This window comes from Oncorhynchus masou, unplaced genomic scaffold (genome assembly GCF_036934945.1).
Source record: "Oncorhynchus masou masou isolate Uvic2021 unplaced genomic scaffold, UVic_Omas_1.1 unplaced_scaffold_1339, whole genome shotgun sequence".
Taxonomy (NCBI): Eukaryota; Metazoa; Chordata; class Actinopteri; order Salmoniformes; family Salmonidae; genus Oncorhynchus; species Oncorhynchus masou.
Window position 1 is genome coordinate 73,140 of NW_027003272.1, and position 24,159 is coordinate 97,298.

The 24,159-nt window shown below is 47.3% G+C and overlaps 1 protein-coding gene across 1 annotated transcript in view; it reads left to right on the top strand.

Moving 5' to 3' along the window:
* LOC135530419 (semaphorin-5B-like) overlaps positions 1-24,159 on the top strand; it is a 70,120-nt gene that overhangs the window by 23,381 nt on the left and 22,580 nt on the right. The window contains exons 8-12 of the mRNA XM_064958751.1: positions 828-963; positions 2,622-2,829; positions 2,977-3,184; positions 16,711-16,828; positions 19,061-19,245. Coding sequence (XP_064814823.1) covers positions 828-963; positions 2,622-2,829; positions 2,977-3,184; positions 16,711-16,828; positions 19,061-19,245 — 855 coding nt within the window. The remainder of the gene's footprint in view (positions 1-827; positions 964-2,621; positions 2,830-2,976; positions 3,185-16,710; positions 16,829-19,060; positions 19,246-24,159) is intronic.

A 24,159-nucleotide genomic window follows, 5' to 3' on the forward strand; every position in this document is an offset into this window, starting at 1 on the left:
ATCTGCGTCTCTGTTTCGGAGGGTTTTACCATATAAATAGAATCTATAGAAAGGGCTTGGAACCTCTAACCCTGGCAATTTGACTGTTCCACCGGTGCACTCGCAATGGCTGCCAGTCCACCCATTATGACATCATTGACTTGAATGTTCTGTAGATTCTATTACTATGAGTTTTGCCTTGTGTTTCGGTTGCAGTTCCTTTTCGTAGTCCTTTTCTCCTTACCCTTTCCCTCCTTTTACCAGTGAATACCTTTGTCTGTGTTGCAGCTGAGAGGTTTAAAAGACTGTGAGGATTGTTTAAGATGAGATGGGAGCACAGGTCTATAGGAAAGAAAGACATGTCTGTGCCAGCACTGGGAGATCATCAAAAATCATTATCCTGTCATTATCCTGTCATTATCCAATTATTATCCAATTATGTGCCATATTGTACCTTATATTCATAGTAATAACTATTATAATTGATAGATAAATGTCTTTGTATACTGTAGACGCCATTAAGCTCTCTTTTGAACTAAGAACATAAGTAGGTCTTACGCATCAATTCAGTTCTTTATGAACAGTGGTTTCCTGTATCAAATAGGCTGCTGTATTTTTCCTGCGATGTCCGTACAAAGGGCTTTATAGATACATTTGATGGATTGGATTGAAAAAAAGTGGACGGCGCTCAACCAACGCGAGTCGAGGTGCAACCAAAGCATTTGATCCTCATTGAAAAGGAAAGGGCACAACGCTCGCTCACCGTTAAAAACCGTATCGATTGGTTCACTGCCATGGCCTCTGAGTCACGGTGTCCTGACGTCTTTATGTCCCTCTCTTCCTAACAGGAACAGCATCTCTGCGTCGGCTGTGTGTGCTTTCAACCTCAGCGCCATCACCCAGGCGTTCAACGGACCGTTCCGTTACCAGGAGAACCCTCGTACAAGCTGGCTCTCCACCCCCAACCCCATCCCCAACTTCCAGGTAGGGGGCGATGCAAAGTCTACTGTCTGCTCTTCTACTAGATTCCTTCTTTCACTGTTTCCCAGCCCTCTACTCAGGAACCAAGATGTTTCACGTATGTCTGAACTAGCACAGCTAATTCCACTAGTCGATGACTCAAATGAGCCTTCCATCACACCTAATTCCACTAGTCGATGACTCAAATGAGCCTTTCATCAAACCTAATTCCACTAGTCGATGACTCAAATGGGCCTTTCATCAAACCTGATTCCACTAGTCAATGACTCAAATGAGCCTTTCATCACACCTAATTCCACTAGTCAATGACTCAAATGAGCCTTTCATCACACCTGATTCCACTAGTCAATGACTCAAATGAGCCTTTCATCACACCTGATTCCACTAGTCAATGACTCAAATGAGCCTTTCATCAAACCTAATTCCACTAGTCAATGACTCAAATGAGCCTTTCATCACACCTGATTCCACTAGTCAATGACTCAAATGAGCCTTTCATCACACCTGATTCCACTAGTCAATGACTCAAATGAGCCTTTCATCACACCTGATTCCACTAGTCAATGACTCAAATGAGCCTTTCATCACACCTGAACTATCGATTCCACTAGTCAATGACTCAAATGAGCCTTTCATCACACCTGATTCCACTAGTCAATGACTCAAATTAGCCTTTCATCACACCTGATTCCACTAGTCAATGACTCAAATGAGCCTTTCATCACACCTGATTCCACTAGTCAATGACTCAAATTAGCCTTTCATCACACCTGATTCCACTAGTCAATGACTCAAATGAGCCTTTCATCACACCTGATTCCACTAGTCAATGACTCAAATGAGCCTTTCATCACACCTGATTCCACTAGTCAATGACTCAAATGAGCCTTTCATCACAACTGATTCCACTAGTCGATGACTCAAATGAGCCTTTCATCACAACTGATTCCACTAGTCAATGACTCAAATGAGCCTTCCATCACACCTAATTCCACTAGTCGATGACTCAAATGAGCCTTTCATCACAACTGATTCCACTAGTCAATGACTCAAATGAGCCTTTCATCAAACCTAATTCCACTAGTCGATGACTCAAATGAGCCTTCCATCACACCTGATTCCACTAGTCAATGACTCAAATGAGCCTTTCATCAAACCTAATTCCACTAGTCGATGACTCAAATGAGCCTTTCATCACACCTGATTCCACTAGTCAATGACTCAAATGAGCCTTTCATCAAACCTAATTCCACTAGTCGATGACTCAAATGAGCCTTTCATCACACCTAATTCCACTAGTCGATGACTCAAATGAGCCTTTCATCAAACCTAATTCCACTAGTCGATGACTCAAATGAGCCTTTCATCAAACCTAATTCCACTAGTCGATGACTCAAATGAGCCTTTCATCACACCTGATTCCACTAGTCAATGACTCAAATGAGCCTTTCATCAAACCTGATTCCACTGGTCAATTACTCAAATTAGTGTTTCATCACACCTGATTCCACTAGTCAATTACTCAAATTAGCGTTTCATCAAGCTCCTAGGCTCCACCTTGTGATCTCTGATTTATTGCAAAATTAATCAGTATAATTTAGGAAAAACATTTGGGAAAAAACAAATCAAAAAGTTGTCCTTCTCCCTGCCTGCCCCCTCAGTGTGATACCCTGGAGGAGCGAGGTCCAGGGGAGAACCAGACTGAGCGCAGCCTGCAGGACGCCCAGCGTCTCTTCCTCATGTCTGACGTGGTGCAGCCCGTCTCCACCGACCCCCTCCTGTACCAGGACAACATCCGCTTCTCCAAGCTGGTGGTGGACATCGTGCAGGGCCGAGACACCCTCTACCACGTCATGTACATCGGCACTGGTGAATGAACTGGAAGGGAGGGAGGGGCGGGCGGGCAGGCAGGGAGGGACGGGGAGAGGGAGGGAAGGGAAGAGAGGGAGAGAGGGAGAGAGGGAGAGAGAGAAAGACAGAGGCTAGATGTCTCATTTTGTTTGTTTGTCCAATAAGAATACGGCACCATCCTGAAGGCCCTCTCCACGACCAATAAGAGCATGCGGGGGTGTTACCTGGAAGAGATGAGGCTCCTCCCTGAGGGCGAAAGCGAGCCAATCAAGAGCCTTCAAATCCTCCACAGCGATAGGTCGTTGTTTGTGGGGCTTAGTGACAGGGTGCTGAAGATCCCACTGGAAAGATGCTCCAGCTACAAAACTGAACGGTAAGAAGACCACTCCCACACACCCTCTTCAATACCCCACCACTTATACGGCTGCAGTTCAATCAAACCTGCCTTTGCAATGTTTACGAAATGTCTTAGTTTATAAACTACTTCCTGTACACTTCTTGTTCTGGAAAGTGGATGTATCTACTGGTGAGGGCAAAGTCCAGAAGATAACAATAATATTGTATCAGTATTCTACCTGAAGCTAATCATCTTGGTGACCGTTAATTGGAAAGAAGCCAAATGTTCTGTCCTCCAGCCTCGCAGGGTCTGACTGATCCAGACAGGAAGTAGTCACGTGCAGGAATGGTGGCATTATTACTGTTATGACTACTGATATATGAGGTCTCCTACACCCCACAGCCCTCCGTAGCTTCCATAGGACCTCAGACACCCAATCATTTCACACCTTACTGTACAGTATGAAGAATGGTGGTGTTATCACTATAATGATATCACACCTTACTGTACAGTATGAAGAATGGTGGTGTTATCACTATAATGATATCACACCTTACTGTACAGTATGAAGAATGGTGGTGTTATGACTATAATGATATCACACCTTACTGTACAGTATGAAGAATGGTGGTGTTATCACTATAATGATATCACACCTTACTGTACAGTATGAAGAATGGTGGTGTTATCACTATAATGATATCACACCTTACTGTACAGTATGAAGAATGGTGGTGTTATCACTATAATGATATCACACCTTACTGTACAGTATGAAGAATGGTGGTGTTATCACTATAATGATATCACACCTTACTGTACAGTATGAAGAATGGTGGTGTTATCACTATAATGATATCACACCTTACTGTACAGTATGAAGAATGGTGGTGTTATGACTATAATGATATCACACCTTACTGTACAGTATGAAGAATGGTGGTGTTATCACTATAATGATATCACACCTTACTGTACAGTATGAAGAATGGTGGTGTTATCACTATAATGATATCACACCTTACTGTACAGTATGAAGAATGGTGGTGTTATCACTATAATGATATCACACCTTACTGTACAGTATGAAGAATGGTGGTGTTATCACTATAATGATATCACACCTTACTGTACAGTATGAAGAATGGTGGTGTTATCACTATAATGATATCACACCTTACTGTACAGTATGAAGAATGGTGGTGTTATCACTATAATGATATCACACCTTACTGTACAGTATGAAGAATGGTGGTGTTATGACTATAATGATATCACACCTTACTGTACAGTATGAAGAATGGTGGTGTTATCACTATAATGATATCACACCTTACTGTACAGTATGAAGAATGGTGGTGTTATGACTATAATGATATCACACCTTACTGTACAGTATGAAGAATGGTGGTGTTATCACTATAATGATATCACACCTTACTGTACAGTATGAAGAATGGTGGTGTTATCACTATAATGACTACTGATATATAAGGTTTCTTACACTCCTGTAGCTTCCATAGATTGCACATCCTGTCCACCTCTAACAGCCAATGCCATGACACCTCACCATACATACACAGTGTTATGACTACTGATATGTGGGGTTTAATACATATGAGCATATCATTATTTAATATGCACATTCATTTATAATATATGCCATTTAGCAGGTGCTTTTATTCATTCAGTATCAGCCAAACAGCATTTGCCAGTCCTTCACTCATCTCATGAATAACACCATACATAATCTGCCATGTCATTACCCCCTGTTTATACTGTACAGATGCAGTCAGATATATTGGCACCAATGCATGATATATTGGCACCCTTGCATGACTCACCTTTTCTTCTCAAATACATTTTTTTTTTTTTGGGGGGGGATTCTAACTGAAATTGAAAAAAATGATTGGCCTAGACTAAATTATTCAAAATTGTAATTAACTTGGTTGGAGGCAATGATTCTCATTTACTGTGTAATTTATCTCACCTGTGGTAAGTTGCAGGTGCCTGCAGGGTAAAAATAGCAATTGAACAAGTTTTGAAAAGAAAAAACAGCTCATTCTACTCAGTTGCATTTTTGTAAAGTGCAATGTGTCAACATTTGGCCACATCTGTAAGTAACCAATCCAGCTGAGGCTTCCTGTAATTACATTTGACCTCTCCCGTTGAATGAATCCCTGCTCGCTCCTTGTGAACACTGCCCTTTGCCTCTCCCGGTGCTAGTGGGGAAAAAACTAATTTCCTCTGTTCTGGCTGCAGACTGGAGCCAGTACAATGGCAGTCTGGGATGGTGTTGCAGTGCCAGCAGAGGTTTTCTGTGCGATCCATCACTCTCACCTGTCAGAGGGGAGGAGGGAGGAGGGGAACAGGAAATAAATACAGTCAGGGAAAAAGAGAGAGGGAGAGAGAGGGTTGTCGTTGTGGGAAAGATAGTGAACTGACCACCTCCCTAACTGACTGGACATAGATGGATGTTAATGTGAAAGGCATCCCATTACTACAATAGATTAACTAGTTGTCATGGTGATTGCATGTGTCCTACCCCTAGCTTTTACCACATATTTTACATATCATCCTGTGTATTAACTGTGTAATAACCATCGGCATACCACCCTGTATCCCATGTCTCTGAAGATCCCAGTGCCCCAGGGCAGTGATTGGGGACATTGCCATGTGTAGGGTGCCGTTTTTCAGATGGGATGTTAAACGGGTGTCCTGATTCTCTGTAGTCATTAAAGATCCCATGGCACTTATCATAAGAGTTGGGTTGTTAACCCCGGTTTCCTGGCTAAAATATCCAATCTGGCCCTCATGGCCACCTAATCATCCTCTTAGCCACTCCCTTCCAACCCCATGTCAGGAACCACCTAGCCACTCCCTTCCAACCCCATGTCAGGAACTACCTATCCTAGCCACTCCCTTCCAACCCCATGTCAGGAACTACCTATCCTAGCCACTCCCTTCCAACCCCATGTCAGGAACTACCTATCCTAGCCACTCCCTTCCAACCCCATGTCAGGAACTACCTATCCTAGCCACTCCCTTCCAACCCCATGTCACTAACTACCTATCCTAGCCACTCCCTTCCAACCCCATGTCAGGAACTACCTATCCTAGCCACTCCCTTCCAACCGTATGTCAGGAACTACCTATCCTAGCCACTCCCTTCCAACCCCATGTCAGGAACTACCTATCCTAGCCACTCCCTTCCAACCCCATGTCAGGAACTACCTATCCTAGCCACTCCCTTCCAACCCCATGTCAGGAACTACCTATCCTAGCCACTCCCTTCCAACCCCATGTCAGGAACTACCTATCCTAGCCACTCCCTTCCAACCCCATGTCAGGAACTACCTATCCTAGCCACTCCCTTCCAACCCCATGTCAGGAACTACCTATCCTAGCCACTCCCTTCCAACCCTATGTCAGGAACCACCTAGCCTAGCCACTCCCTTCCAAACCCCATGTCAGGAACTACCTATCCTAGCCACTCCCTTCCAACCCTATGTCAGGAACCACCTAGCCTAGCCACTCCCTTCCAAACCCATGATAGGAACTACCTATCCTAGCCACTCCCTTCCAACCCCATGTCAGGAACTACCTAGCCTAGCCACTCCCTTCCAAACCCCATGTCAGGAACTACCTATCCTAGCCACTCCCTTCCAACCCCATGTCAGGAACTACCTATCCTAGCCACTCCCTTCCAACCCCATGTCAGGAACTACCTATCTTAGCCACTCCCTTCCAACCCCATGTCAGGAACTACCTATCCTAGCCACTCCCTTCCAACCCCATGTCAGGAACTACCTATCCTAGCCACTCCCTTCCAAACCCATGATAGGAACTACCTATCCTAGCCACTCCCTTCCAACCCTATGTCAGGAACTACCTATCCTAGCCACTCCCTTTGAACCCATGTCAGGAACTACCTATCCTAGCCACTCCCTTCCAACCCCATGTCAGGAACTACCTATCCTAGCCACTCCCTTCCAACCCCATGTCAGGAACTACCTATCCTAGCCACTCCCTTCCAACCCTATGTCAGGAACCACCTAGCCTAGCCACTCCCTTCCAAACCCATGATAGGAACTACCTATCCTAGCCACTCCCTTCCAACCCCATGTCAGGAACTACCTATCCTAGCCACTCCCTTCCAACCCCATGTCAGGAACTACCTATCCTAGCCACTCCCTTCCAACCCCATGTCAGGAACTACCTATCCTAGCCACTCCCTTCCAACCCCATGTCAGGAACTACCTATCCTAGCCACTCCCTTCCAACCCTATGTCAGGAACCACCTAGCCTAGCCACTCCCTTCCAAACCCATGATAGGAACTACCTATCCTAGCCACTCCCTTCCAACCCCATGTCAGGAACTACCTATCCTAGCCACTCCCTTCCAACCCCATGTCAGGAACTACCTATCCTAGCCACTCCCTTCCAACCCCATGTCACTAACTACCTATCCTAGCCACTCCCTTCCAACCCCATGTCAGGAACTACCTATCCTAGCCACTCCCTTCCAACCGTATGTCAGGAACTACCTATCCTAGCCACTCCCTTCCAAACCCATGATAGGAACTACCTATCCTAGCCACTCCCTTCCAACCCCATGTCAGGAACTACCTATCCTAGCCACTCCCTTCCAACCCCATGTCAGGAACTACCTATCCTAGCCACTCCCTTCCAACCCCATGTCAGGAACTACCTATCCTAGCCACTCCCTTCCAACCCCATGTCAGGAACTACCTATCCTAGCCACTCCCTTCCAACCCCATGTCAGGAACTACCTATCCTAGCCACTCCCTTCCAACCCTATGTCAGGAACCACCTAGCCTAGCCACTCCCTTCCAAACCCCATGTCAGGAACTACCTATCCTAGCCACTCCCTTCCAACCCCATGTCAGGAACTACCTATCCTAGCCACTCCCTTCCAAACCCATGATAGGAACTACCTATCCTAGCCACTCCCTTCCAACCCCATGTCAGGAACTACCTATCCTAGCCACTCCCTTCCAACCCCATGTCAGGAACTACCTATCCTAGCCACTCCCTTCCAACCCCATGTCACTAACTACCTATCCTAGCCACTCCCTTCCAACCCCATGTCAGGAACTACCTATCCTAGCCACTCCCTTCCAAACCCATGATAGGAACTACCTATCCTAGCCACTCCCTTCCAAACCCATGATAGGAACTACCTATCCTAGCCACTCCCTTCCAAACCCATGTCAGGAACTACCTATCCTAGCCACTCCCTTCCAACCGTATGTCAGGAACTACCTATCCTAGCCACTCCCTTCCAACCCCATGTCAGGAACTACCTATCCTAGCCACTCACAACCCCATAAACCCCAGTGTGCCCCCAGGTTACGTTTTCTCTCATTATACTCTGTGTTCTGAATGGCATCTGCATGTGGCGACATTTTGGCTCTACAGACCAGGGTTACGGACCGCATGTGGCGTCATTTTGTCTCTACAGACCAGGGTTACGGACCGCATGTGGCGACATTTCGGCTCTACAGACCAGGGTTACGGACCGCATGTGGCGACATTTTGGCTCTACAGACCAGGGTTACGGACCGCATGTGGCGTCATTTTGTCTCTACAGACCAGGGTTACGGACCGCATGTGGCGACATTTCGGCTCTACAGACCAGGGTTACAGACTGCAGGTGGCGACATTTTGGCTCTACAGACCAGGGTTACGGACCGCATGTGGCGTCATTTTGGCTCTACAGACCAGGGTTACGGACCGCATGTGGCGACATTTTGGCTCTACAGACCAGGGTTACGGACCGCATGTGGCGTCATTTTGGCTCTACAGACCAGGGTTACGGACCGCATGTGGCGTCATTTTGTCTCTACAGACCAGGGTTACGGACCGCATGTGGCGACATTTTGGCTCTACAGACCAGGGTTACGGACCGCATGTGGCGACATTTTGGCTCTACAGACCAGGGTTACGGACCGCATGTGGCGTCATTTTGGCTCTACAGACCAGGGTTACCGACCGCATGTGGCGTCATTTTGTCTCTACAGACCAGGGTTACGGACCGCATGTGGCGACATTTTGGCTCTACAGACCAGGGTTACGGACCGCATGTGGAGACATTTTGGCTCTACAGACCAGGGTTACGGACCGCATGTGGCGACATTTTGTCTCTACAGACCAGGGTTACCGACCGCATGTGGCGACATTTTGGCTCTACAGACCAGGGTTACCGACTGCGTGTGGAGACATTTTGGCTCTACAGACCAGGGTTACTGACTGCGTGTGGAGACATTTTGTCTCTACAGACCATAGTTACGAGCTGCATATGGAGACATTTTGGCTCTACAGACCAGGGTTACGAGCTGCGTATGGAGACATTTTGGCTCTACAGACCAGGGTTACGAGCTGCGTATGGAGACATTTTGGCTCTACAGACCAGCGTTTCGAGCTGTGGGTTGTTTGTTTAATTGTTCTGAGAGAAAATGTTTCCTTCCCTCCCCCTAAGGATAAATAATCACAGTAATACACTTGGCAAACGGCGATATTAGCAGCTTGACTTGCAGCCACACAGGGAAATATTGTATTACATGCATAATGGATGAGAGCCCTCTCTTACTAGCAGCTTGCTTAGTGTAGTAGCTATAATCCTATAATCTATGGTAGTTATTGGCCAAGTGGGTTTAGCTAGTGTGTTAACCAATGAGCTCTTTGAGATATTAAGAGGCTATCTTCTCCATAGCAGAACTGTGAGGAGAGTAGAATGGGGAAATGGTTAACTGGGTGAGAGTAGACTGAGGAAGTGGTTAACTGGGTGAGAGTAGACTGAGGAAGTGGTTAACTGGGTGAGAGTAGACTGAGGAAGTGGTTAACTGGGTGAGAGTAGACTGAGGAAGTGGTTAACTGGGTGAGAGTAGACTGAGGAAGTGGTTAACTGGGTGAGAGTAGACTGAGGAAGTGGTTAACTGGGTGAGAGTAGACTGAGGAAGTGGTTAACTGGGTGAGAGTAGACTGAGGAAGTGGTTAACTGGGTGAGAGTAGACTGAGGAAGTGGTTAACTGGGTGAGAGTAGACTGAGGAAGTGGTTAACTGGGTGAGAGTAGACTGAGGAAGTGGTTAACTGGGTGAGAGTAGACTGAGGAAGTGGTTAACTGGGTGAGAGTAGACTGAGGAAGTGGTTAACTGGGTGAGAGTAGACTGAGGAAGTGGTTAACTGTGAGGAGAGTAGAATGAGGAAGGGGTTAACTGTGAGGAGAATAGAATGAGGAAGGGGTTAACTGTGAGGAGAGTAGAATTGTGAAGTGGTTAACTGGGGTGAAGCGGGATGGAGGCAGGGGTTGGGGGGAAAGAGGTAGAGGCTGGGGTTGGGGGAAAGAGGTAGAGGCTGGGGTTGGGGGGGAAAGAGGTAGAGGCTGGGGTTGGGGGAAAGAGGTAGAGGCTGGGGTTGGGGGAAAGAGGTAGAGGCGGGGGTTGGGGGGAAAGAGGTAGAGGCTGGGGTTGGGGGAAAGAGGTAGAGACTGGGATTGGGGGAAAAGGGGTAGAGGCTGGGATTGGGGGAAAGAGGTAGAGGCTGGGATTGGGGGGAAAGAGGTAGAGGCTGGGTTGGGGGGAAAGAGGTAGAGGCAGGGGTTGGGGGAAAGAGGTAGAGACTGGGATTGGGGGAAAGAGGTAGAGACTGGGATTGGGGGGAAAAGGGGTAGAGGCTGGGGTTTGGGGAAAGAGGGGTAGAGGCTGGGGTTGGGGGAAAGAGGGGTAGAGGCTGGGGTTGGGGGAAAGAGGGGTAGAGGCTGGGGTTGGGGGAAAGAGGGGTAGAGGCTGGGGTTGGGGGAAGAGGGGTAGAGGCTGGGGTTGGGGGAAGAGGAGTAGAGGCTGGGGTTGGGGGAAAGAGGAGGCTGGGGAGGGGGGGTTGGGGGAAGAAGAGTAGAGGCTGGGGTTGGGGGGAAAGAGGTAGAGGCTGGGATTGGTGGGAAAAGGGGTAGAGGCTGGGGTTGGGGGGAAGAGGAGTAGAGGCTGGGGTTGGGGGGAAAAGGGGTAGAGGCTGGGGTTGGGGGAAAGAGGAGTAGAGGCTGGGGTTGGGGGGAAGAGGAGTAGAGGCTGGGGTTGGGGGGAAGAGGAGTAGAGGCTGGGGTTGGGGGGAAGAGGAGTAGAGGCTGGGGTTGGGGGGAATAGGAGTAGAGGCTGGGGTTGGGGGAAAGGGGGTAGAGGCTGGGGTTGGGGGAAGAGGAGTAGAGGCTGGGGTTGGGGGGAAGAGGAGCCCGGGGTTGGGGGGAAGAGGAGTAGAGGCTGGGGTTGGGGGAAGAGGAGCCCGGGGTTGGGGGGAAGAGGAGTGGAGGCTGGGGTTGGGGGGGTGGAGTGGAGTGGAGGCTGGGATTGGGGGGAAGAGGACTAGAGGCTGGGTTTGGGTGGGAAGTTTTCTACAATAATGTAGGGGCTTTATTGGGGTTTTCCTCCCAGGATAAATACACAAACACAACAGCGCACACACACACACACACACACACACACACACACACACACACACACACACACACACACACACACACACACACACACACTAGCACACACACACACACACACACACACACACACACACACACACACACACACACACACACACACACACACACCCTAGCACATAATAATTTGTGTAACACACACACCCTATGACCATACCCCTGCCCCCTTCCCATCCCTCTCAGACAACCATTATTTAGTGCAGTCTGTAGTGATCAACACAGTGGTTGTTAGTCTCTCCCCCGCTGCCTGCTAAACTGATATTACTGCTGATTATCAGGAACTGATCTGTCCACTGTTTATTGCAGGGGAGTGTTTTGTTGGTCGCGCTCCCTATACAGAATACCAATAGGTCCTAGGTAGGCTGCTGTTAGTGCAGTTATATTCCATTCATCAGATTGTAGATGGCTTACTAGACTTTACCGTCATACTAAAGTTCCACAATGTTGACACACTATCTCTTCCACTCCATAATGTAGACAGACGGCTGGATGGCTTTATGTAGGGAAATACTGAGATGTTGATTACTGGTGATTGATAGATGGAGATGTTGATTGCTGGTGATTGATAGATGTACATATTGATTACTGGCGATATATGGTGATATTGATTACTGGTGATTGATAGATGGAGATGTTGATTGCTGGTGATTGATAGATGGAGATGTTGATTGCTGGTGATTGATAGATGGAGATGTTGATTACTGGTGATTGATAGATGTACATATTGATTACTGGTGATTGATAGATGGAGATGTTGATTGCTGGTGATTGATAGATGGAGATGTTGATTACTGGTGATTGATAGATGTACATATTGATTACTGGTGATTGATAGATGGAGATGTTGATTGCTGGTGATTGATAGATGGAGATGTTGATTGCTGGTGATTGATAGATGGAGATGTTGATTGCTGGTGATTGATAGATGGGGATGTTGATTACTGGTGATTGATAGATGGAGATGTTGATTACTGGTGATTGATAGATGTACATATTGATTACTGGCAATGTATGGTGATATTGATTACTGGTGCAGCTTGGGAGTGGCTTTCTTTATACTATCCCCCTCTCCTGTCACATCATCTCTTTCTCCCTCCTTTCCTTTCCTCTCCTCTCACTTTTCTTCTCTCCATCCCTCTCTTGTGTACCCCCAGAGTGAGACCTTGTCTGGTAGACTGGGTGCTGTCGTGTGATAAACTGTTTCTAGAGTGGGGTCACAGTGAGACCTTGTCTGGTAGACTGGGGGCTGTCGTGTAATAAACTGTTTCCAGAGTGGGGTCACTCAGTGGGAGATGAGGCGAGGGTTTGAGGGAGAGTTAAGGGGTCTGGGGGGGGGGGGGGTTAACCCCCCCCCCCCCCCCCACTGCTTAGCAATGTCTTGTTGCTGTAGAGAGAGGCTCTCTGAACCTGGAGAAAAGAGCCTTCACAGGACTGGAAGCCCAAACTAACCCATCCCCGTTCTGACTCTGGTCTCACAGCGAAACGTTTATTCTCCCAACCCCATTAAATCTCTCTCTCTCTCATACACACACACACACACACACTATGACCATACCCCTTCCCATCCCTCTTAGACAACCATGATTTACTGTAGTCTGTAGCCGCCAGCCCGTCAGCAGGGTGATCAACACAGTGGTTGTTAGTCTCTCCCCCGCTGCCTGATAAACTGATATTACTGCTGATTATCAGGAACTGATCTGTCAACTGTTTATTGCAGGGGAGTGTTTTGTTGGTCGCGCTCCCTATACAGAATACCAATAGGTCCTAGGTAGGCTGCTGTTAGTGCAGTTATATTCCATTCATCAGATTGTAGATGGCTTAGTCCCAAATGCCACCCTGTTCCCTATATAGTGCACTACTTTCGACGAGGGCCCATTGGTAGTAGTGTAATATATAGGGAATAGGGTGGTGTTTGGGACTGACCCGTTGTCTTGCACAGATGCAAGGGAACAGGAGATACAAAGACCGCAAATAATCAAACAATCTATAAAAGGCTTTATAGAGCGTTCACAAAGTCTTCATAAGCACGACATAGGTCATAAGAAAAGTCATACTCGACTCCACCGTGAAACGCTTCCACAATGTTGACACATATCTCTTCCGCTCCATAATTCAAGGCAGACAGACACACTGGCCTCTTGCTCTGTTCATCAGCCTACTGAGTGCTCTGGGTCAACAGGACCTGTTTTCTCTGCTCCATCTGGGCCTCATGGAGCCACATAAACAACCAGGAAGAGAAGGACCCCTCACAGAGTACTACATAAAGAGGCTGCCCTAACCTGTGCCTGTCAGACAGGGTCCTACGGTAGCGAGGCTGTCCTCACCTGTGCCTGTCAGACAGGGTCCTACGGTAGAGAGGCTGTCCTCACCTGTGCCTGTCAGACAGGGTCCTACGGTAGGGAGGCTGTCCTCACCTGTGCCTGTCAGACAGGGTCCTACGGTAGAGAGGCTGTCCTCACCTGTGCCTGTCAGACAGGGTCCTACGGTAGAGAGCCTGTCTTCACCTGTGCCTGTCAGACAGGGTCCTACGGTAGAGAGGCTGTCCTCACCTGTGCCTGTCAGACAGGGTCCTACGGTAGAGAGGCTGTCCTCACCTGTGCCTGTCAGACAGGGTCCTACGGTAGCGAGGCTGTCCTCACCTGTGCCTGTCAGACAGGGTCCTACGGTAGAGAGGCTGTCCTCACCTGTGCCTGTCAGACAGGGTCCTACGGTAGAGAGGCTGTCCTCACCTGTGCCTGTCAGACAGGGTCCTACGGTAGAGAGCCTGTCCTCACCTGTGCCTGTCAGACAGGGTCCTACGGTAGAGAGGCTGTCCTCACCTGTGCCTGTCAGACAGGGTCCTACGGTAGAGAGGCTGTCCTCACCTGTGCCTGTCAGACAGGGTCCTACTGTAGAGAGGCTGTCCTCACCTGTGCCTGTCAGACAGGGTCCTACGGTAGGGAGGCTGTCCTCACCTGTGCCTGTCAGACAGGGTCCTACGGTAGAGAGCCTGTCTTCACCTGTGCCTGTCAGACAGGGTCCTACGGTAGAGAGGCTGTCCTCACCTGTGCCTGTCAGACAGGGTCCTACGGTAGAGAGGCTGTCCTCACCTGTGCCTGTCAGACAGGGTCCTACGGTAGCGAGGCTGTCCTCACCTGTGCCTGTCAGACAGGGTCCTACGGTAGAGAGGCTGTCCTCACCTGTGCCTGTCAGACAGGGTCCTACGGTAGAGAGGCTGTCCTCACCTGTGCCTGTCAGACAGGGTCCTACGGTAGAGAGCCTGTCCTCACCTGTGCCTGTCAGACAGGGTCCTACGGTAGAGAGGCTGTCCTCACCTGTGCCTGTCAGACAGGGTCCTACGGTAGAGAGGCTGTCCTCACCTGTGCCTGTCAGACAGGGTCCTACTGTAGAGAGGCTGTCCTCACCTGTGCCTGTCAGACAGGGTCCTACGGTAGCGAGGCTGTCCTCACCTGTGCCTGTCAGACAGGGTCCTACGGTAGAGAGGCTGTCCTCACCTGTGCCTGTCAGACAGGGTCCTACGGTAGAGAGGCTGTCCTCACCTGTGCCTGTCAGACAGGGTCCTGCGGTAGAGAGGCTGTCCTCACCTGTGCCTGTCAGACAGGGTCCTACGGTAGAGAGGCTGTCCTCACCTGTGCCTGTCAGACAGGGTCCTACGGTAGCGAGGCTGTCCTCACCTGTGCCTGTCAGACAGGGTCCTACGGTAGAGAGGCTGTCCTCACCCGTGCCTGTCAGACAGGGTCCTACGGTAGAGAGGCTGTCCTCACCTGTGCCTGTCAGACAGGGTCCTACGGTAGAGAGCCTGTCCTCACCTGTGCCTGTCAGACAGGGTCCTACGGTAGAGAGGCTGTCCTCACCTGTGCCTGTCAGACAGGGTCCTACGGTAGAGAGGCTGTCCTCACCTGTGCCTGTCAGACAGGGTCCTACTGTAGAGAGGCTGTCCTCACCTGTGCCTGTCAGACAGGGTCCTACGGTAGCGAGGCTGTCCTCACCTGTGCCTGTCAGACAGGGTCCTACGGTAGAGAGGCTGTCCTCACCTGTGCCTGTCAGACAGGGTCCTACGGTAGAGAGGCTGTCCTCACCTGTGCCTGTCAGACAGGGTCCTGCGGTAGAGAGGCTGTCCTCACCTGTGCCTGTCAGACAGGGTCCTACGGTAGAGAGGCTGTCCTCACCTGTGCCTGTCAGACAGGGTCCTACGGTAGAGAGGCTGTCCTCACCTGTGCCTGTCAGACAGAGTCTTATGGTAGAGAGGCTGCCCATTGACCTTGATAGACATCGCATCATTGTATCTGTCCCATTATGGCGTCTGTGAGAGCACGGGCAGCACCATTGTATCTGTCCCATTATGGCGTCTGTGAGAGCACGGGCAGCACCATTGTATCTGTCCCATGATGGCGTCTGTGAGAGCACGGGCAGCACCATTGTATCTGTCCCATGATGGCGTCTGTGAGAGCACGGGCAGCACCATTGTATCTGTCCCATGATGGCGTCTGTGAGAGCACGGGCAGCACCATTGTATCTGTCCCATTATGGCGTCTGTGAGAGCACGGGCAGCACCATTGAGGCCATCTCCATTTTGAAGTAGTCCACGTTCTTCTTCTACTACTTCTATAAGTTGGTAAACACTAGAGTCCTGTACCAATTTCTATTTCTATGGGCTGCCCTGACCTGTGCCTTTTCACAAACACGTTGTCAAACAGCAGTCCTAAGCTAGGGGGTTCCCTTCCCGGGGTCTCTGACAACTTCTTTTCATTAACAATCCTGGATTTAATGACTGAAATTAGCTTGTGTTTTTTCTGGAGCATACAAACACTGAGCTGCAGTGAAGCGTGTTGTATGGCACGGTGCCTTACAGTGGAGCATATGTCAGAGTATGTCCTTCTTGATGTGTCAACACCTCAACTAGCACCAGTCTGATACTGTATGGGTTCTATTGGGGGAGAGCTGTTTTCCGAGCTTTACGCTAACATTTTTTGAGTGAGTTGAGGTGTGAGGTGTTTTTCCAGTGCTGTCCCTCTCCACTGACTGCTGTCTTTGTGCCCTGGGGTCCTACAGGCACTGCCTGGACGCCCGAGACCCCTACTGTGGCTGGGACCGTAAGCAGAAGCGTTGCACCACCATCGAGGACAGTTCCAACATGAGCCAGTGGAGCCAGAATATCACTGAGTGCCCGGTAAGGGTCACACACACACCTCATATCATATGTAACACACACACCTCATATCATATGTAACACACACACCTCATATCATATGTAACATACACACCTCATATCATATGTAACACACACACCTCATATCATATGTAACATACACACCTCATATCATATGTAACACACACACCTCATATCATATGTAACACACACACCTCATATCATATGTAACACACACACCTCATATCATATGTAACACACACACCTCATATCATATGTAACATACACACCTCATATGTAACACACACACACACCTCATATCATATGTAACATACACACCTCATATGTAACACACACCTCATATCATATGTAACATACACACCTCATATGTAACACACACACACACCTCATATTATATGTAACACACACACCTCATATCATATGTAACACACACACCTCATATGTAACACACACCTCATATCATATGTAACATACACACCTCATATCATATGTAACACACACACCTCATATCATATGTAACACACACACCTCATATGTAACACACACACACACCTCATATCATATGTAACACACACACCTCATATGTAACATACACACCTCATATCATATGTAACACACACACCTCATATCATATGTAACATACACACCTCATATGTAACACACACACACACCTCATATCATATGTAACACACACACCTCATATGTAACACACACCTCATATCATATGTAACATACACACCTCATATCATATGTAACACACACACCTCATATCATATGTAACATACACACCTCATATTATATGTAACACACACACCTCATATCATATGTAACATACACACCTCATATCATATGTAACATACACACCTCATATCATATGTAACACACACACCTCATATCATATGTAACACACACACCTCATATCATATGTAACACACACACACCTCATATGTAACATACACACCTCATATCATATGTAACATACACACCTCATATGTAACACACACACCTCATATCATATGTAACACACACACCTCATATCATATGTAACACACACACCTCATATGTAACATACACACACATTTTGTTTTCATGAAATATCAGAACTTTTTGGAGTGTAAAAATGTTTGACCACTATTTTCCCTAACCCCTAAACCTAACCCTACTACCAACCTTAACCCCAAAAACCCTAACCCTAACCTTATACCAAACCCTTAAACCTAAACCCTAACCATAACACTAAAAGCCTGAATCTAACCTTTAAGCTTAAAATAGCATTTGAACAAATTCAGCTGTTCCTCCCTTTTCAGGACATTCAGGTGAAATGTTAGGGGTCCTGATAATGTAGGAAAACACACACACACACACACACACACACACACACACACACACACACACACACACACACACACACACACACACACACACACACACACACACACACACACACACACACACATTAATTGAGTTTCCCCACACACCTTCCCCTCTCTCCTACCACCTTCCCCTCTCTCCTACCACCTTCCCCTCTCTCCTACCACCTTCCCCTCTCTCCTACCACCTTCCCCTCTCTCCTACCACCTTCCCCTCTCTCCTACCACTTCCCCTCTCTCCTACCACCTTCCCCTCTCTCCTACCACCTTCCCCTCTCTCCTACCACCTTCCCCTCTCTCCTAACAACTTCCCCTCTCTCCTACCACCTTCCCCTCTCTCCTACCACCTTCCCCTCTCTCCTACCAGCTTCCCCTCTCTCCTAACACCTTCCCCTCTCTCCTAACAGCTTCCCCTCTCTCCTAACAGCTTCCCCTCTCTCCTAACAGCTTCCCCTCTCTCCTAACACCTTCCCCTCTCTCCTAACAGCTTCCCCTCTCTCATACCACCTTCCCCTCTCTCCTAACACCTTCCCCTCTCTCCTAACAGCTTCCCCTCTCTCCTACCACCTTCCCCTCTCTCCTACCACCTACCCCTCTCTCCTACCACCTACCCCTCTCTCCTACCACCTTCCCCTCTCTCCTACCACCTTCCCCTCTCTCCTACCACCTTCCCCTCTCTCCTAACAGCTTCCCCTCTCTCCTAACAGCTTCCCCTCTCTCCTACCAGCTTCCCCTCTCTCCTACCACCTTCCCCTCTCTCCTACCACCTTCCCCTTTGTCCTACCACTTTTCCCCATTAGCCACCATTCTGACCCAATCTCTGATTGGTCCCTTCTGATGCTGAACTCCTGCCCGCTCACAGGTAAGGAACCTGACCCAGGACGGTGGCTTCAGCCCCTGGGCGCCATGGCAACCATGTACCCATGACGACAGGGAGGGAGCCAGCACCAGTTGCGCGTGTCGCTCACGCTCTTGTAACAGTCCAGTCCCTCAGTGTGGAGGCTCCAACTGCAAGGGCCCCACCATCCAGGTGGCCAACTGTTCCAGGTACTGTAGAGGAAGAAGACAAGATAAGTTTCAGTCTACTATTCATCATTCAGTACCAAACATCATAACGGTCACTGACTTCCCAAAAGTGGAATAGTCATGACCGTCAGCAGAGTCAGAGTATGTTTCCTGGAGCTTTTGGGGATTATCAAATCCCTCATTTGAGCACCTGATTCACGTTTTTTTGTTCCAGTTGGGCTGACGCGCATTTGAGTCCGCTCTCATTCTATGTTTCCAGCATGTTAACAAACTGTCAGTATATTTGACAGAAGGTATTGTACATGTTGACCTTAAATGGATCTCTAGACAAAGACAAGTAGTAACATGAGACTTCAGACCAGCAGCAGACAAGCACACGTAGACTCAGCAATGTTTGTTCTATTCTTGATGAGTTCTATTCTTCTGCTTTCAGAGAGTTGACATTCGACTTCCAACTCCCAGACAGTGTTGACATGTTCTCAGAGGAAACTCAAGTAGTAGAATCAGACCAGCAGCAGAGTCCAACTACCAGACAGTGTTGATATGTTCTCAGAGGAAACTACAGTAGTAGAATCAGACCAGCAGCAGAGTCCAACTCCCAGAGTGTTGATATGTTCTCAGAGGAAACCACAGTAGTAGAATCAGACCAGCAGCAGAGTCCAACTACCAGACAGTGTTGATATGTTCTCAGAGGAAACTACAGTAGTAGAATCAGACCAGCAGCAGAGTCCAACTCCCAGAGTGTTGATATGTTCTCAGAGGAAACTACAGTAGTAGAATTAGACCAGCAGCAGAGTCCAACTCCCAGAGTGTTGACATGTTCTCAGAGGAAACTACAGTAGTAGAATTAGACCAGCAGCAGAGTCCAACTCCCAGACAGTGTTGACATGTTCTCAGAGGAAACTACAGTAGTAGAATTAGACCAGCAGCAGAGTCCAACTACCAGACAGTGTTGACATGTTCTCAGAGGAAACTACAATAGTAGAATCAGACCAGCAGCAGAGTCCAACTCCCAGACAGTGTTGACATGTTCTCAGAGGAAACTACAGTAGTAGAATCAGACCAGCAGCAGAGTCCAACTACCAGACAGTGTTGACATGTTCTTAGAGGAAACAACAGTAGTAGAATCAGACCAGCAGCAGAGCCCAACTCCCAGACAGTGTTGACATGTTCTCAGAGGAAACTCAAGTAGTAGAATCAGACCAGCAGCAGAGTCCAACTCCCAGACAGTGTTGACATGTTCTCAGAGGAAACTACAGTAGTAGAATCAGACCAGCAGCAGAGTCCAACTCCCAGACAGTGTTGACATGTTCTCAGAGGAAACTCAAGTAGTAGAATCAGACCAGCAGCAGAGTCCAACTACCAGACAGTGTTGACATGTTCTCAGAGGAAACTCAAGTAGTAGAATCAGACCAGCAGCAGAGTCCAACTACCAGACAGTGTTGACATGTTCTCAGAGGAAACTACAGTAGTAGAATCAGACCAGCAGCAGAGTCCAACTCCCAGAGTGTTGACATGTTCTGAGAGGAAACTCAAGGACTCCCTTGCCCTCTATTATTAGAGGTTTCCCTCATTAGGCAAAAGAGATTGGATTTATCTAGAGTGAGTTGAAAACCGAAAACCGAACCTCTCAGTATAGCACGTCTATATATGTGTGTGTGTGCGTGTGTGCGTGTGTGCGTGTGTGCGTGTGTGCGTGTGTGTGTGTTATTAGAGAGATTACGGTCTTCACTGGTGGCTTCCTGTTGCTTACTTTACTGTGTTACTATGAAGTAGAGAGACGGAGGTGCTGAAATTAAATAGTCTTTTACAGAAAGCACCAATTTAATTAGAAGGGAAGCTCCACCAGCCTGAAGCACTTAAACACATTAGGTGGATATTTATGCCTCAGCCCAGTCAGCTTCCCAGACAAGCACATGTTGCCTCAGCAATGTTTGTTCTGTTCTTCTATTCTTCTGCTTTCAGAGAGTTTACAATAGACTGGGCTATTAGAGTTTACAATAGACTAGGCTATTAGAGTTTACAATAGACTAGGCTATTAGAGTTTACAATAGACAAGGCTATTAGAGTTTACAATAGACTGGGCTATTAGAGTTTACAATAGACAAGGCTATAGAGTTTACAACAGACAAGGCTATTAGAGTTTACAATAGACAAGGCTATTAGAGTTTACAATAGACTGGGCTATTAGAGTTTACAATAGACAAGGCTATAGAGTTTACAACAGACAAGGCTATTAGAGTTTACAATAGACAAGGCTATTAGAGTTTACAATAGACTAGGCTATTAGAGTTTACAATAGACTAGGCTATTAGAGTTTACAATAGACTGGGCTATTAGAGTTTACAATAGACAAGGCTATAGAGTTTACAACAGACAAGGCTATTAGAGTTTACAATAGACAAGGCTATTAGAGTTTACAATAGACTAGGCTATTAGAGTTTACAATAGACTAGGCTGTTAGAGTTTACAGTAGACTAGGTTGTTAGAGTTTACAATAGACTAGGTTGTTAGAGTTTACAATAGACTAGGCTGTTAGAGTTTACAATAGACAAGGCTATTGGAGTTTACAATAGAATAGGCTATTAGAGTTTACAATAGACTAGGCTATTAGAGTTTACAATAGACTAGGCGATTAGAGTTTACAATAGACTAGGCTATTAGAGTTTACAATAGACTGGGCTATTAGAGTTTACAATAGACAAGGCCGTGTCGTGTCTTTACTATCATTAACTGAAGACTGATTGTTTTTTGTCAAAGATTCTCTGTAATGAGTTATTACGTGATCAACTGATTAATCACGTAACTAATTAACTAGGAAGTTGGGGCACCAAGGAAAAATATTCAGATTACAACGTTATCATTTCCTAAAATAACTTTTCAGATATTTTATCTGATCAATTAGTCTTCGAATTAATTAATTATTTACTTTACCTAACGTTAGTCTCATTCATTATCTGCACGAACCCAGTCTTCACTATGAGTCATCCATACATCAATTGTCTTAAATAATGGATTTATTACTAACTAAGTAATTCACAGAAATGCATAAACAAACAAGGTAAATATGGTTACAAGATATGATAGGAGAATGTGCCCTAGTGGGCTAAACCGGCATGGCGGCTTGTTAGACAAAAGGGGAAGTGGGGGTCGACTAAGAAGTAACTACAGAGTGATAATTATAACAATTGAAATGCTAATCCTTTGCACATGAATGCTCACTCATTCGGGAACAATTGCAATCAATATATATATTTACGCTCAGTGTGTCGTCTTGATCGCTGGTGAAAAGTTAATTTATTTTGTAGAATTGTCCGTCTCGCTCCCTCTCTCTCAGTTGTGGTTAGAGGGGATTGTTCAGAATGACATTCATTATAGAATAGATGTTTCGGTGGTTGTCGTTCTTCGCGTTCAATGATACCGAATTCCTAGCTGCAGACTAGTAATTAATATCAAAGACTTGTTCTTATTCTGTCGGTATCGATAGTCTAAGAGTTTAACCACATGGTATGGTTAAAAGATTCAGCAATGGTCTACAACCTTTGTCCTCCTGATGGAGAAAAACATGTTCTGCAACCTTTAGCCATCTTGTAATTCGGTCTGCTGATCGAAAACCCGAGTGGGGGTTTTATTCGGAATGGCAGAAAAGGGCTGTCCCAGGATGTCTGACCCTAACTGGGCTCAGGGGCGGTCCAGGATGTCTGACCCTAACTGGGCTCAGGGGCGGTTCTCTGATTTAGTTCAAATCCAATTCCCTTTTTGAGTTTTCCTTCGTTAAACAGTCCAAAATCACATTGTAACATTGTGTAAACAGTATCAGACTCACTCATTCATCTTATACAACAATTATATGTACTAACAGATATAGCCCTCAGTTCTCCCCAGACCTGACTGCTCTTAACCAACACAAAAACATCCTATGGCGTTCTGCATTAGTTTCGAACAGCCCCCGTGATATGCAGCTTTTCAGGGAAGCTAGAAACCAATATACACAGGCAGTTAGAAAAGCCAAGGCTAGCTTTTCAAGCAGAAATTTGCTTCCTGCAACACTAACTCAAAAAAGTTTGGGACACTGTAAAGTCCATGGAGAATAAGAACACCTCCTCCCAGCTGCCCACAGCACTGAAGATAGGAAACACTGTCACCACTGATAAATCCACTATAATTGAGAATTTCAATAAGCATTTTTCTACGGCTGGCCATGCTTTCCACCTGGCTACTCCTACCCCGGTCAACAGCACTGCACCCCCCACAGCAACTCGCCCAAGCCTTCCCCATTTCTCCTTCTCCCAAATCCAGTCAGCTGATGTTTTGAAAGAGCTGCAAAATCTGTACCCCTACAAATCAGCCGGGCTAGACAATCTCGACCCTTTCTTTCTAAAATCATCCGCCGAAATTGTTGCCACCCCTATTACTAGCCTATTCAACCTCTCTTTCGTGTCGTCTGAGATTCCCATAGATTGGAAAGCAGCTGCGGTCATCCCCCTCTTCCAAGGGGGGGACACTCTTGACCCAAACTGCTACAGACCTATATCTATCCTGCCCTGCCTTTCTAAGGTCTTCGAAAGCCAAGTCAACAAACAGATTACCGACCATTTTGAATCTCACCATACCCTCTCTGCTATGCAATCTGGTTTCAGAGCTGGTCATGGGAGCACCTCAGCCACGCTCAAGGTCCTAAACGATATCATAACCGCCATCGATAAGAAACATTACTGTGCAGCCGTATTCATTAATCTGGCCAAGGCTTTCGACTCTGTCAATCACCACATCCTCATCGGCAGACTCGACAGCCTTGGTTTCTCAAATGATTGCCTCGCCTGGTTCACCAACTACTTCTCTGATAGAGTTCAGTGTGTCAAATCGGAGGGTCTGTTTCCGGACCTCTGGCAGTCTCTATGGGGGTGCCACCGGGTTCAATTCTTGGACCGACTC